Genomic DNA, 13964 nt, shown 5'->3' on the forward strand with positions numbered 1-13964 from the left:
TGTGCAACTCTAGCAGAGGAAGCCATTTCCGAAAATGGCACTTACTTTTTTTTTTTTTTTTTGAAATTTTGCCATGAGTCATGAGAAAACATCTTTATACTTATAATTTAATATTTTTAATAAAAGTGGAACACTTTTTTTTTTTTTTTTAATAACAGATGTTTTTCTTCTGTTGCGTTTTATGTGTGTATGTTTGTACTTGTTTCTTTAATTTAATAATTAAGCATCTGGAATTTCTACAAATGAATTCTGAGAATATCTTGTTCATTTGTTGAATAGCTTTGCATCTGCTAAAATTTAACAGTTTCAATTCCTCGGGTAGTTATTAAACTGAGTGAGCTTAGCTGTGAAAACAGACATCATGTATAATCTTCCTATGATACACAGTCTCACAAAATAGTTTTAAATGCATTCAAATAAAATGCAATCAGAAAATCTTAGGTTTCAAATAGATCCAGGCAAACTTTGGCCATGATGAAAGCAGCTGTAATATAGTAAGGAAAAGCAGCAAGCATTGTTAGCAATCAGAAAGGCATATTGTATTTCCTGGTCTTAAAACATTTTTAATTCCACAACACTGAAATGATAAGTGGTATTAAGAACCTTATTTCATTTCGTTCTCCATATATATGCATGAGAACCACAGTTTAGAGGAAGACCTCCAGCCAAGTTACACACACGCTCAGGAATGCCCCAGCTCCCTTCAGAATGGGGAGACGAGCAGCACACTTCAGTATCCATGCTCCTCTTCTCACCTTTGACTCCAAGGGTATTAGTACTGATTTCCAGCAGCGCAGCTAAGACTTGTTGAACACTGAGCTTCCCAAGATGATGTGCTGTGCTAATCAAGTGTTCTGGTTTGGTTCACTATTTATGACAATAGATGGTGAAGACATGCCATGCAACACAGAGTGGAGAAATCAAGTCCCTCTGGATGGGAGCGATAAGCCTTACCTTGAACTGTTTTTCTAGTCGTGTCTTCCCTCCTATGCCAGGTATGAGGATGCTGTTAACATAACTGTGCAGCTGGTTTGCAGATACTTCAGTCTCTTTCCCAAGGATGGCTTCCAACAAGGCATCATGAATAAAAATGTACTGCTCCTAGATAAACAACAGCGTGTCACGTAGGCACTTGAATAAACTGAACAGCTGGCTTTAACTGAGGGGTAGGGCACTAAAGGAGGGCATACAAAACAAGCCACCCATGCAAATACTGCCAAATCCAGAATAAACATTTACAAGTGTAACAAATACAACTTCGAAGAACTCATAGGCAAAATCTTAAGTTTCTGGTCTAGATAAAGAGAGGCATTCCTGTGCAATACACTTGATATATGCAATACTTACAGAGGTGTAAATAAAAAATCTATTTGCTTTTTGATTGCAACATAATAATGAACATTTTTTTTAAATTGAACCCCACTGCAATCATTACCTCTGTCTGGACGAGGTAGTTGCGCTGTGTCCTGATATGTTTCAGGAAACCCAGGACATTAACTGTGCTTTTGTCTTTTATCTGTTGCAGCATACTGTCTATCACAATGTAGGTACCAGTTCTGCCAACACCGGCACTACAGAAAACATAAGAGAAACTCCATGTAATACAGGTGGACCGAAGTAAATGTTCACAACAGGAGAACAGAACTAAACATATGCAGCTGTTCCCAGACTCTCATTTCCCTGCAAGCCTGAACCATGAAAGTTACTAAACAGAATATTTTGGTTTTCTGGGAATTTTATCAGGCATGTATTTCCTCCCATTTGTGGTATCTCAGTCCTGTAAGAGAAAGATGAGCATTATACAAGCCATCGTGCCTGAGCCACTGAAGCTGTCTAGGCTTGCAGGCCAGGGCAGCAAGGATGGGGCTGCCATGGTCCTGAATTTCACAGCCTGGCTGTTTGCATGAGCTGAGACTTGGATGTGCGGCTTTCATTGCTGTTGTTACTGGTGTTGGCCAGAGGAAGCCATGTGGCAATCCACTCTGTGCCAAACTGGTGAGGTTGCTCCAGGCTGTGGGCTGTCCTGGTTGGCTTCAGCCATAAAGTAATGCTGAAGCTTCGTGGTGGAGCTGTAATGGTGCTCTGCAAATGCAGGTGGTACTATGGCAAGGCCTAGGAGGGGCTAACCCTGTGGAGGCAGGACTTCTGGAAGGGGAAGAGGGCAGTCCCAGATTCAACACAGAGGAGGGAGAGGGAAACTGTTCAGAGCTGCTCAATGAGCTCTAACTCCATCATCCTCTCCTCTTTGCTATGGTTTTGTACAGCCCCCTTGCATGCAGCAATGGAGAACACATCCCTCAGCTCATTTAAGGGAAGTGAGGGCAGGTGGAAAACAGACTTTGAAACAGAAACTGCAGAGCCACATCCGTGCAACGCTCAACAGCTCACCATCATGATGCAGGGCTTTGCTAATGTAACTGGGCTGCTTTTGCCTTGGAGATGGCTTAAAATGTAGGCAAAGCTAACTCATGTCTCCCCACACTCCACATGGCAGGCACACTCCCATGCTAGTAACTCGTGGTGTTTTCCTTCACTGGCATTTAGAAGAGCACACACTGCAAAATAGGCATTTGTACCATGAAGAAATTAATCACACCCATCATACCTGCAGTGCACAACCACTGGTCCCATGTCTGGGGTTCTGGCTGCAGAGGATCTCCTAACAAAGGTTAGCACAGGCAGAGCATACTCCGGCACACCCATGTCAGGCCACTGAGTGTAGTGATACTGAATAACCGTTCTCTCATTCTGGCGCCCTTTTGGGTTTCCTTTCTGACCCTGCATGCAAAGTAGGAGCAGAGAAAAAAGAAAGATTAGGAAAGAAGAGCATGCAAATATAATTCAATCCTACTGGCTTGCTCGGATGAAAAAGTGCTGGACTATTACAGAAGAAATCTTCTGCAGCTCTGCCTCCTGCTAGGTGGAGACAGAGTTCAAGAAAAAATACACATGGGAATAACAGCAGCAGCTGCGATACCTAACCAGCAGCAAATTTGAGAGAAAGAAACATAGCTTAATCCTTTCACCAGGTTCCTTGTAATCCTGTTTTTGTTTACTTATTTCCCATCCACCTGCTGCTTCAAGTTGCCTATGCAACAGCTGAATTTCCTCCTGCATGGCTTGCATCCTTTACACAAACTAGAAGGCAACTGGATGAGAACAGTGAAAGCTTCACCCACCTTCTTCATCTTCGTGTTCCTGACTGTGAAGCGGCGCACAGTGTAGCAGGCGTGAATGTTTGTGCTCTTCAGTGTCACTATTATGTTGCCATACTCCTCGCTATTCTCTGACGGCCAGTACTGGTCACATTTTCTCTGAACAAAGACATAGTTGGATGGGTTGGCTGAAGGTTTGAATTTTCTTTACATTTGTGTTTAAAGTTTTTTATAAAAAGTAAAATCATGGCTAGCTATGCAACCCTCTATGTTAGCTATGGTTTAGACATCAACATGTATCATCCCAGGCCATTTAAAAGAAATTCTGCCCACACCATTTAAAAGAAATTCTGCCCACATGAGTTGGAGAGATAGTAAGGAGTATCTGCTAATAAACTAGAAAATCTCTTACTCTTCCTTTTTCGACAAGGTTTGTGATCATGACAATGATTCCAGTATTTTGTTCCCAAATCATCCTCCAGAAATCTTCAAAGGTAGACTTTAAAGGTCCCTGGGTAGCAATGTAGGCTTTTGCTTTGTTGTAACCCTTCAAAGAAAACCATAATGCCAAGTGAGATGAAAGCAGTATCATGGCAGAGGTATTAATAATTTAAAGGTAACAACGAAAGGTGCCTTTCTCATTCAGAATAGTGAGGAATCTGTAGCAAAATTATCAAGTGAAATTGGAAAACACAAACACTTCACAAGTAGCAATACTTCCTCCTTGTGGAGGGATTCAGAGTTAGAGAAGAAAAAACAATGAAAAGAACTTACATCAACGTAATTAGCATTAATGTAGTCACTGTGCTTAGAATCCTTTCCTGGTAAAGGCCTTAGCTTCACCCTACTGTGATCATCTGCAGGACAGAAAACAGAGCAGAAGCATTAAGGAAACATGATGCAGAACTGCAGGTATACGTCCCATTTCCTAGGTACTGGAGCATCCTTTATTAATACCCTGTACAAACTGGCTTTGGACTGGAAGTGGAAGGTGTCTGTTCTTGGTCACCTGGATGAATTGTCTGTTCTTCCCCATCTGAAAATGGTAGCAGGTCCTCAAGGCTTCACATCCCTTAAATCACACAGTTCATGCTGGGACAGCTTATCTTTAAAAGACACTGTAGAAAGATCTCTAGGATCATCTGCATTGCACAGTGTAATGTGATTCAAAGAGCCACAGCACCACACAGGGCTGTGTAATGTGGTGCAGAGGCACCAGCTCAGCTCTTGCAGGCAGTAGAGCTGCCTTTGCTTGGCTCAGTGTCTGAGCTCATTATCCTCCACTCTGTGCTGTGCTCTGACAGCTCTACTGGCTCTGGAGAGTGAATGTCCCCACTCCTTTACCACCCTCATCATACCAGGAAGATAGACTTTAGATTGTGCTTTTCCACTCTTTTAGCTCCTGTTTTTCTTGCACTCAAATGCCTGACTTCCTGCTTAAATCGGAAGAAATTGCAGCCCTTCTGCTTCTGAGCAGCTGCATGGGCCTGGGAGGGGCTTCCAACACATGCAGGAAAGAGACACATGGGCTAACTTTAAGCAGGAAGAATCTGGTTTTGTTTGCCTTCCAAGGCACCAAGGGAGAAAGAGGTTCCTTCAGGTGCAACTTGGAGCACCAAAGTTCCTGCTTCAATTCTCCTCTAGTGGTACTTCTCTCTCTGTGCTTAGAGGGACCAGACACCTATGTCTAAAATCAGAGCTGGGACACCTGCAACGAATCCCCTTGCCCAAGGACACGTAGCAAGTGTGTTACTGGTCCTTAGCCTACACCTTGGTAGATTTTGAGAGTCAGAGACATGCATTTCCTCCCTATGCCATCAAAAACATTCAAGATTTAGTGTAAATTTTAAGAACACTGGGGACTCTGTATCAGCAACTTTCCATCTTTGATCCTAAACCACAGTAACTGCTGCACCTCACATCAGAGAACAACATGGAAAAAAGTCACCGCATTTACATTCCAGGCCTGTAATAATTTGCACTGGGTCCAGATTTGCAGTTCTCAGAGGAATACAGGCAAAGCCTGCACTGTGCTACAAAGATCACTGCTTGTCCAAGTCGTACACATGGTTGAAGCAGTTTGAAATACAGCAGATATATTCTGCAAGATTTAGTACCTTTGGGATTATAAGGAAATCTCAGGGATCATCAGTAAAACTCTTTTCTCCACCGTGCACTTCCCTTAGGCCAGTTTTCGGATGTTAGCAGGCAGAAGAGCTCTGATCATCAATTTATCCGAGTTATTCCTCCACAAAGTTTTAGAGCAAACCGGTACTTCTAAATCTATGCTTGGACCATCAAACTGGAAACTATTTTAAAACAAAAGCTGGAGTGAGATCCTAGCCTCAGAGAAGTTAAAATGTCCACTGCCTTTAGAAGGAAAATGATCTCCCTGTCACACTGTCATGTATTTATTAACTATTGTGTAATAACGTAACTTTAACCCACCTGCCTTTTCCAGTCACACAGACAGTGTGAGAGGAGAGTGTTTTTTTCTGTTTGATTAAATGTACTCACTGCTGGTGCTTACTTACATGCTAGGATGTTGATGTATCTGTTCTTGTGCTTGTTGTCGGGGTGGTTGGAGTGCTCTGCAGTGATGTTCATGTCGGCTGTACAGCGTTGCACTTCCTAGGCATAAAAATTATTCAGATGCAAAATGTGTCAGCCCCAAAAATGAAGCTCTATCTCCTTTTGCAACAGCTCATAGAAACTGCATTCAAAATATCGATATCTTAATTACTGGATTAAACACACAGTCATTCAGCATTTTCCTGTAGGACGTGGTCTGCTTAAACCAAGGAGGTGTTAGCCTGGCTTATGCTCCTCTTCACAGACCTGGTGACAGAGGCAGTCTGGGCACCCCAAGGGTGGCTGTCCCATCTGACCAGCAGTCCATCCATCTTTGGGACTGCATCTCCTGTGGCACCCCACTGTCTCCCCCCTTGGGAAAGGAAGAAGAGTCCCTTCAAAGGCAAGAGTGGCCACAATGCAGGGTAAGAAATGAAGCACAGAGAACATTTCAACGGCAGTCTTTTGACCGCAGGACAACTAATTTGCTTATAACCTCTCAAAACAGGGTTTCTGACATTTCAGCTTGGCACTGACCTTTTGTTAGTTCTCTGCAGAGAGATGCCTTTTATAAAATATAAATAAAATAGATCTTTGAAGATAACAGCTAGTGCTTTAAATACCACTTCTTGGACACTGATGAACAGCCAATGATACAGTGAAAGAGATAAAAGGTTGCATCCACGTATATATACTGGAGCGATGTCTATTCAGACATTCAGAAAGCAGGACAAGTCTGTCTCAAAGCTCGAGATGCAGGTGTCTGTCTAGACAGGTTAGATACCAAACTCCCATTGACTTTTCAGCTCTGAACCTACTCCTTACACCATCGGCCATCAGAATACAGGGCTATTGAAATGGGGCAGTGGAGGATCTCTTCTTAGCCCCTTGAGAAGCAGCTATTCTGCTTGGCCAGGCTGCCCTAGAGATTTGCACACATCAGAGATTGTCTTGCAAACTAAACACTACAATTCCTCAACTCATGTATGATACCACCTCCAGGACAGATTTTTTTGTCTATTTAATTAGTTGTCTTGAAAATGCTAAAACTCTTTTTTAACACTAGCATAAATATTTGTAGTTTTAAAACACATTTTTGAAAAATATATCAATGTTTGGAGCTCACAAAGTTGCAAAAGAAACTACAGTTATTTAAATCTTTTGTGAGCCCCAGAAATCACACCAAATAGAACCAATTTCCCCCAAGGATATATGGGGAAGTGCCAAATTGCTTTGTATTCCAGGCTTTAAAAATAACAGTACAGAACCTGCCTAAGAGGGAAAGTCATTAGGAGCTCACAGCTGCTACAAAGATCACAAGCTAAGTGACAGAGAAAAATTATCAAGAGAAATGCTATACAAACAGCAGATGTAACAGAGTTCAGCATTATGCAGACATTTCACAAAGGAGTTGCATTGCAATTTTGATATCTTCCCCAGCATTTACATTTTAAAAGTGCAAAGTGTACTAAAACCTTGAACATTTTATAGCTTTTATATCCCCATGACACTCCCAAATAAAAATTGCCTCTCTTTTTCTCTTCCCCCTCTCCACAGGGAGAAATACACTGCATTCAAGGAGGTGAGCTGAGCAAAGACAAAGAGGAATCGGGCAAAACTCACAGCTGATCCTAACAGAATAGTTCCGTTTCTATCACGGATGAAAAACCACATTAAAATGTGCACTTCCCTAATTCTGCTTGTCAGCTCCAGTAAACAAGGGACTTCTGATTATACACTGGGCAGGAACAGCTCAGCCCAAGTCATAAATGGAAAAGCAGCATTACTTATATGTTAGCTCAATTTAATGTATTTTTGTTTTACCTCTTTTTGCATTTAGAAATCGTGTAATAGCAGTGCTGTACTCTTTGAGTTCACTACTAAAAAATACCCTACCACTTCTGAAAAGCCTTACGTCAGCCCCTACATCCCTGCATCACTACAAAATTCTTTTTACAAGTTATTAGCATTGAAACATTTATGCCAAATGCTGCAGAATTTAATGCAGATGAATCCAAAAAGGTTCTGTGGAGAATACTCTAAAAAGTTATAGAATGTAACAGGGAATTACATCCCTGCTAAGGAATTTTCTCTGACAGTTTAAATACTACACAGTAAATGTATCACTTTCTATTAAATTCTATAGGACTTTTCCATAAGGGAATTGTTGGTGAGGTTAATCACTTTAATTAACCTTTTTATGTTGATGCTGACTGTTTTCTCAACTGTACATGTTCCCAGCTGGCCAATATAAAGTTAATAGAAGAGGAAGATTAAGCTAAGATGGTGAAAAACACGGCAGTGGAAAAGACAGTCTTATGCTGTGAGAGCTGATCATCTGAAAATGGCTTTTCCTAGCACATAACATTCTAAGTGAATTTTAGTACTCTGGAAAACTGCTATAATGGTGGATTCCTGTTCCACAGGAGACTGTGAAAAGGCAATTGTTCAAGAAAAGCTTCTCCCTTGCCAATGCAGGTTTTTTTTTTTTTTGTCTTTTTTTTTTTTTAAACATCAGTGTAGGACAATAAAGGGCCATTTCAATTGCAGCCCCCTTTCCCCAGTCCAGGCCACACAAACAAAGCATTGGGATGCTGAGGCTGCCCTACAAGAAGGAGCCTGAGAATATCCTCCAGCTTCATGCTGGCCACTGACAACGCTCGGCTGTGCTGCACAGACAGGTAAGATTGAGAGCAGAGGTTGGTTATCCATGGTTGGCCCTCCTGGGTTCACCTCTCCAAATTCTAAAAGCAAATGACTAAACCACAGGCTCACTGCATCAGACAGCATGACATAACTTAACATTCTTTTGTTATTAAAGTCAACAGGGTTGCCTTTCATCAAAGCACAAAATGCTTTAAGAAGGCAAGACTAGTTGCTGCCTGTTATCTATGCCTCAGCTCAGAACATTATTTGCCCTTTGGCAGAAGGGGATGGCCTAGTACTAACTAATATCACTCTGGAGGAAGTTCCAAAAAGTCACCATACTAATTATGCTATTTTACCACATTTTATATATATTACATATTTATTTTCTCAGCATTTTCTATTGGTTACGCAATTAACGCCCTGGGATTTCTAAGTCATACTGGCTATGAAGTCATTCATTTGCATTTAAAACACCCCCGTGATTATATTATTATTCCCACTTAAGTTTGCAGGCAGCCCACCAGGTCTGGTCTGATCCCAGGCTGCTCACTGCAGCCTAAACAAACTCCTCTGCAATTAGCACATAACTGCTTCTGGCACCTTGGAGCAGTACAGCCAGTGCCCCTACCGCCACCTCCATTATTCACCCTCTCATATCAAACAAACTTTCAGGTCCAAAGTCTTTTCTTCGCCTTCCTTCATCCTGCTTAGCCTCTTCCCCTGATTTTAAGGGCAGCTGGCTAGCGCACCGCTGCTCCTCATGTTTAACTGCAGAACGCATTGCTGCCCAAAGATGAATGGATACAGGCTCTGATTCTGTCCTTTCAACTTATCATTGACAACCCAAGAAACCAAAGTACATGGTTTCAATTGACCGTTAGTTACTGTAAAAAGTGTTCTAGTCTATGCTATTATGGCTAATTTACCTTTTAATTATATTGTCCATGCTAATGCTAATTGGAATTTGATATACCCAGGTTTAACGACCCATTTTCATTGCCTTTCTGAAACAAGTTAAAGATTAGTTTCTTCTAAACTTCAAAGAATTTCCATTTAAGTGTAAAATCAAACCGCTTCAGCATCACGCTGGCAATATAAGGGTCTGAGCAAGAATTTTTGCTACAGTGACTGAGCAGGAACTCGCTCCTTTGATTTGGCCTTATGCAGTGCTGCTGTTGTTTCCTATTACTTTAGTAAAGAGATGTCCTAGCAGGGGCCGAACTGTAAAAGCCTATGAATAGCAATGAGGAGGAATCAGGAACAAAGGAAAGGATCCTAACCTAAAGGACTAAATAAGAAACGAGCCATGGCTATGTTTTGATATTATTGTGATATTTTTCAGCGTAAAAGCAGCTAGTTCATCCATCCCTAAGATCATTTTTGATCTATTATTTTAATCCCAAATTAGAGAATTCTCTGGTAGTGCTCTCGCTGTTTCTTTTATCACAGCAAACATGAAGATGGCACACCAATAGAGACAGCAAATAGCATTTGAAGATCTCCCACAGGAACAGTGTAGATTTTTGCAATAATTTAGCACTAGTAGAAACTCTCTGATGGCACTCAAGAGAGGGGTGAGCTGGGGACAGCCTAGGCAGAAGAGGAAAATAAATAAATCAAAAGGACTGAACCCAGGAATAACAGTGGAAGAATCATGAACAGATCATTAAAAATTCATGAAGTGCGAGCAAGTCAGGACCACTGAGCTGGGCATGCTGCTAAGCTGTATACCCAAGTGATGCCTGCAGATGTGGGAGAGCAGAGGATGGAGGAGCACTGTTTGCTCGCTGTATCCTGCCCTTCGTTATGGTCCGGTGTGAGTCTGGCTGAAACCTCACATTCCCTGTGTGAAGCTACGGCTGCTCTGAATACTCCTCTGAGGACTTCCAGGCAGAAACTTTGTGTATGCTGCTGGGCTGCAATTAACAGACAGCCTGGAGGTGTTTCAGAGACGTGCAGATGTGGCACTAAGGGACATGGCTTGGTGATGTGACTCAGTAGGTCAGGTTGACTGCTGGACTCGATGATCTGAAAGTCTTTTCCAACCTGAATAGTTCTATGATATCTGGACTTCTTTTAGAGTTTCTTTTCTACTTTTTCTCTTAATTCATGCCAGTTTCTTAGGGTGGGTCGGGCAGTGAGACAGAGGCTCCAGGAAGACCTCTCCTGCAGTAGTCCTTCGTCTTCCAGCTTCACAGTGCTGCTTCCCTTTGCTTTCACTACAGCAATGCACAGCCTGAGAATACCTCTAATTATGGCAGTTTTGGGCCAGGGTTATAAAACATTTCCCAGTGCAGCAATGTCTGCTAGCAACACGCTTTTGAAACAGCATCCTTCTACTGCCAAATTCCTTGGTGTAGACGCAGTTCTAAGTATGAGTCTGGTGTAAGCTATGTCTAATCTGTAAAAGATGCCAGTGTAACTACACAGTGCTTTTAGTGCCTTGAGAAATGTGCAAAGCGCAGCATTATCTCAGTCTTCAATGCCACCCTTCACTAGAGAATACCGGTCTGAGGTCACTGCTTAAAGACAGCTAGTAACCCCTGCCCCAGACAGCAGCAACCGTGAGAACAGCGTTAGCAAATCCCTGCCCCATCGCTGAAGATATGGATTTATGTTATTTTCTTACATTTCAGGACATTTAGAAGAAGGTGCCACTGGAGTATAAAGATATTTTCAATTTATGTGATGAGGGAGCTAGACAGCCTGCCTCTGAGTTCAGCGAGCCTGTTCAGACTCCAAATTGGCAATGATTCATTACCCTCACACAGGCACTGGCAGGAGAGAGGTCTGCGGAGATTGCATTCACCCACCCTAATCGCTCCCGCAGCAGCACTGACCAACTCACTCCAGAATTAGGGAGGAGGTAAATAAAATTGTCTGATCTCAGAAATCCAACTAGGGCGTCGTACTATAAAAATGCATAGTTAGCTTTGGGGACGGAGGGTCATTTCTTGGCTTAATGTTCCTTTCTTAGAGCAAAAGGACATGACGACTCTGAGAAAACTTACTGTGTTATTCCAACAACAGGCCAGGGAGAGGGAGTGAAAAGCTTCGCTGTGGGAGGTGGCACTTCACACCCTTCTTCGATACAAGAATTTGGAGGGCACATGCCCTGTATAATCAGGCTGAGTATCAGGGGAATAGAAGATGTGACATCAGTTTTTAACAAGAGAATCAGAAGGGATTTCAGGCACTACAGCCCACTACGTCTGACTTGTCTACAGGGCAAAGTGCTAGACGCTATAATAAATAGCAGAGTCGGTGAGTGCCTCGAATGCGTTGCGGAGAGGTCCCTGAGGAAGCCCATAGGTAAGGACAGTTTAGAAGAGAACTGCATATTTAGTTTTCCAAAATGGTTTTGAAAAGGTTTCTCAGAAAACATTACTTAAAAAACTGATCTTTCGTGAAGCAGAAGGAAAATTGCCCCTGTATGCTAAGAGGCATTCACCACCCAGGAATTGTCAGTGTTCACGTTTCTCCAGTGGGACCTTACAGGGACCTAATCTATTCATAAATGGACTGCAAAGCAGACAAAGAGTGTTTATGATGAAAAATTATTCAGGATAATTAGAAAAAAAAAAAGCTGTTTGTTAAGGGAAGCAGAATGATCTCACAATACTGAGTGGCTGAATGACAAAATGGCAAATGAAATTCAATGTTGATAAATGCAAAGTGATGTACTTGGGAAAAACAGCCCTAACTATACACACACCCTGACAGGTTCCCAATTTGCTATCGCTATTCAGTGACGAGACCTTGGGGTCAGAGCTGATAGTTTTCTGGAGGTGTCAGCTCAGTGCTCAAAGGTTGTTAAAAAACAAATAGTATATTAGGAAGGATGAAAGTAATAGAAAACCAAACAGAAAACATCACTGTGCTCCTGCAGAACTCTGCAGTAAACCCACTCATTACATACAGTGCACAGCTTTGGCCTTCCCACCTTGAAAAGGATATGGTAAGGAAAGAAAAAGGTACAGAGAGAACACGTCGTCATAAATCTAGAATGGCTTCCTCAAAAAAACAGATTGAATTCTTCAGATCTGAAAAAGGATGATTGAGGGAAGTACACAGAATTATGTGAGGCATTTAAGTGAACAAGTTTTTGTAATGCAAAAACTAGGAGGTGCCAAGAGAAGTTATTAGGCCTGAGTTAAAACCAAAGGAAGTCTGTTCTTGTGGAACAAATTGTAGAATTCATTGCTATGGGATGCTTTGGGCACCAGACGTCTAAAAGGGTTCAAGAGGTAATTAGAAATTTGTGGAAGAAAGGTCTATCAAAGACTATTAAATATAACGATGCCAAGAAAATCTCTGGCTAGACAGTGAGTAGATGTAATCTCTGGCTCAGGAAGCCTCTCAATCTCTGCTCAGTCTTGTCCCAGAGCACACAACAAAAAGGGCACCAAACTCTGCCCCAGTGCTGCCCTGTAAAAGTGTAGTACCTCACCCTGTATGCCATGGGTGCTGGAGCTGCCTGAGAGCAAGCCCCAAGACCTCCTCGAGCTTTTCTCAGTTTTAGGTCGAACAAATTCCAAGCTGAAATACAAAGAGTTACATAAGAAACCAGCACCGACAGCACAGGAGTGTGGACTTCAGTTCAAAAAGCTACTCGTTGCAGAGTATTAAATCAGGCCGTATATTTCTAGTTTATATCAAAAAATTGAAAATTCATGGGACTCAAAGGAAATCTTAACAATTCTGTATACATAAGAAAGCTCAGCTATCACCAGACAATAAAGCTGGCTACTTGCACTGTGATTACCCCCAGGGAATAAGGAATTGTTGTGGATGTACTTTCCATCAAAAGATTTGTGAGTTCAAAGTCCTTTTTAACTCTCCACATAAACCGCTTCCTAAGCACATTCACAAAATATTTAGCTGTAATTACACTCATTTTAAGAGGAGGAAGGGGGGAGTATTCATATAATTTACTTCCACGGGAATCTTCTTCATGTAAAAAACAACTCAATACAACCCATACACGCTGCCAAAAACACAGGAAGAGACACCAAAAAATAGCAACACACAGCTGGAGAGTATTTACCTTCCACATAGGGCAGGTTATGTTTATGCCTAGGTCAGTCTTTCCTTTCTTAGGTTCCACCATAAAACCTCTTGCCACAGAAACTTCTGAGGATATTTTTGATGCTTATCTCATTTAAATAATCCCATGTGCTGGATAACTTTGGGAGGATTTATTTATTCTGTAGGACTGATTTTTTTTTTTTTTTTCCCTCAGCATCTCCTTAACACTCTTCTCTCTTCCTTTTGGACGTAAAAAGCAGATTTTTGTAAAAAGGGCTATCAGCAGAACCTGACACCCCTTTTCAGAAGTTCCCTAGGCATGGGGGTTGGAGGTACATCACTAATACTGTGCACGTGTACTGTGTGTGCACACTGCCCAATCCCTCAGCAGTACATCTGTGATCTAGATCAGGTATCACTTTACCTACAGGACCTGTGAAAAATTCTGGGTTCACTCTTCCACCCCATCACTGTGAACCATAAGGGAGAAAATCAGGAAAATCAGGCCCACAAGGTGTCAGCAGGGCAGAACGTAAGCACCAAAAGCGAGATGGATGGTTT

The 13964-nt window shown here is 42.0% G+C and overlaps 1 protein-coding gene across 2 annotated transcripts in view; it reads right to left on the reverse strand.

The window, feature by feature from the left end:
• Positions 1-13964, reverse strand: part of PTPRG (protein tyrosine phosphatase receptor type G) — a 397969-nt gene that overhangs the window by 11400 nt on the left and 372605 nt on the right. For both annotated transcript variants that reach the window (XM_084530728.1, XM_084530729.1), the window contains 7 exons: positions 5690-5786; positions 3930-4012; positions 3568-3702; positions 3180-3314; positions 2606-2778; positions 1436-1571; positions 955-1101 (listed from right to left, as the gene is read on the reverse strand). In XM_084530728.1, the coding sequence (XP_084386854.1) occupies positions 955-1101; positions 1436-1571; positions 2606-2778; positions 3180-3314; positions 3568-3702; positions 3930-4012; positions 5690-5786 (906 nt within the window). The remainder of the gene's footprint in view (positions 1-954; positions 1102-1435; positions 1572-2605; positions 2779-3179; positions 3315-3567; positions 3703-3929; positions 4013-5689; positions 5787-13964) is intronic.

The sequence above is a fragment of the Aythya ferina genome (genome assembly GCF_964211825.1).
Source record: "Aythya ferina genome assembly, chromosome: 10".
Taxonomy (NCBI): Eukaryota; Metazoa; Chordata; class Aves; order Anseriformes; family Anatidae; genus Aythya; species Aythya ferina.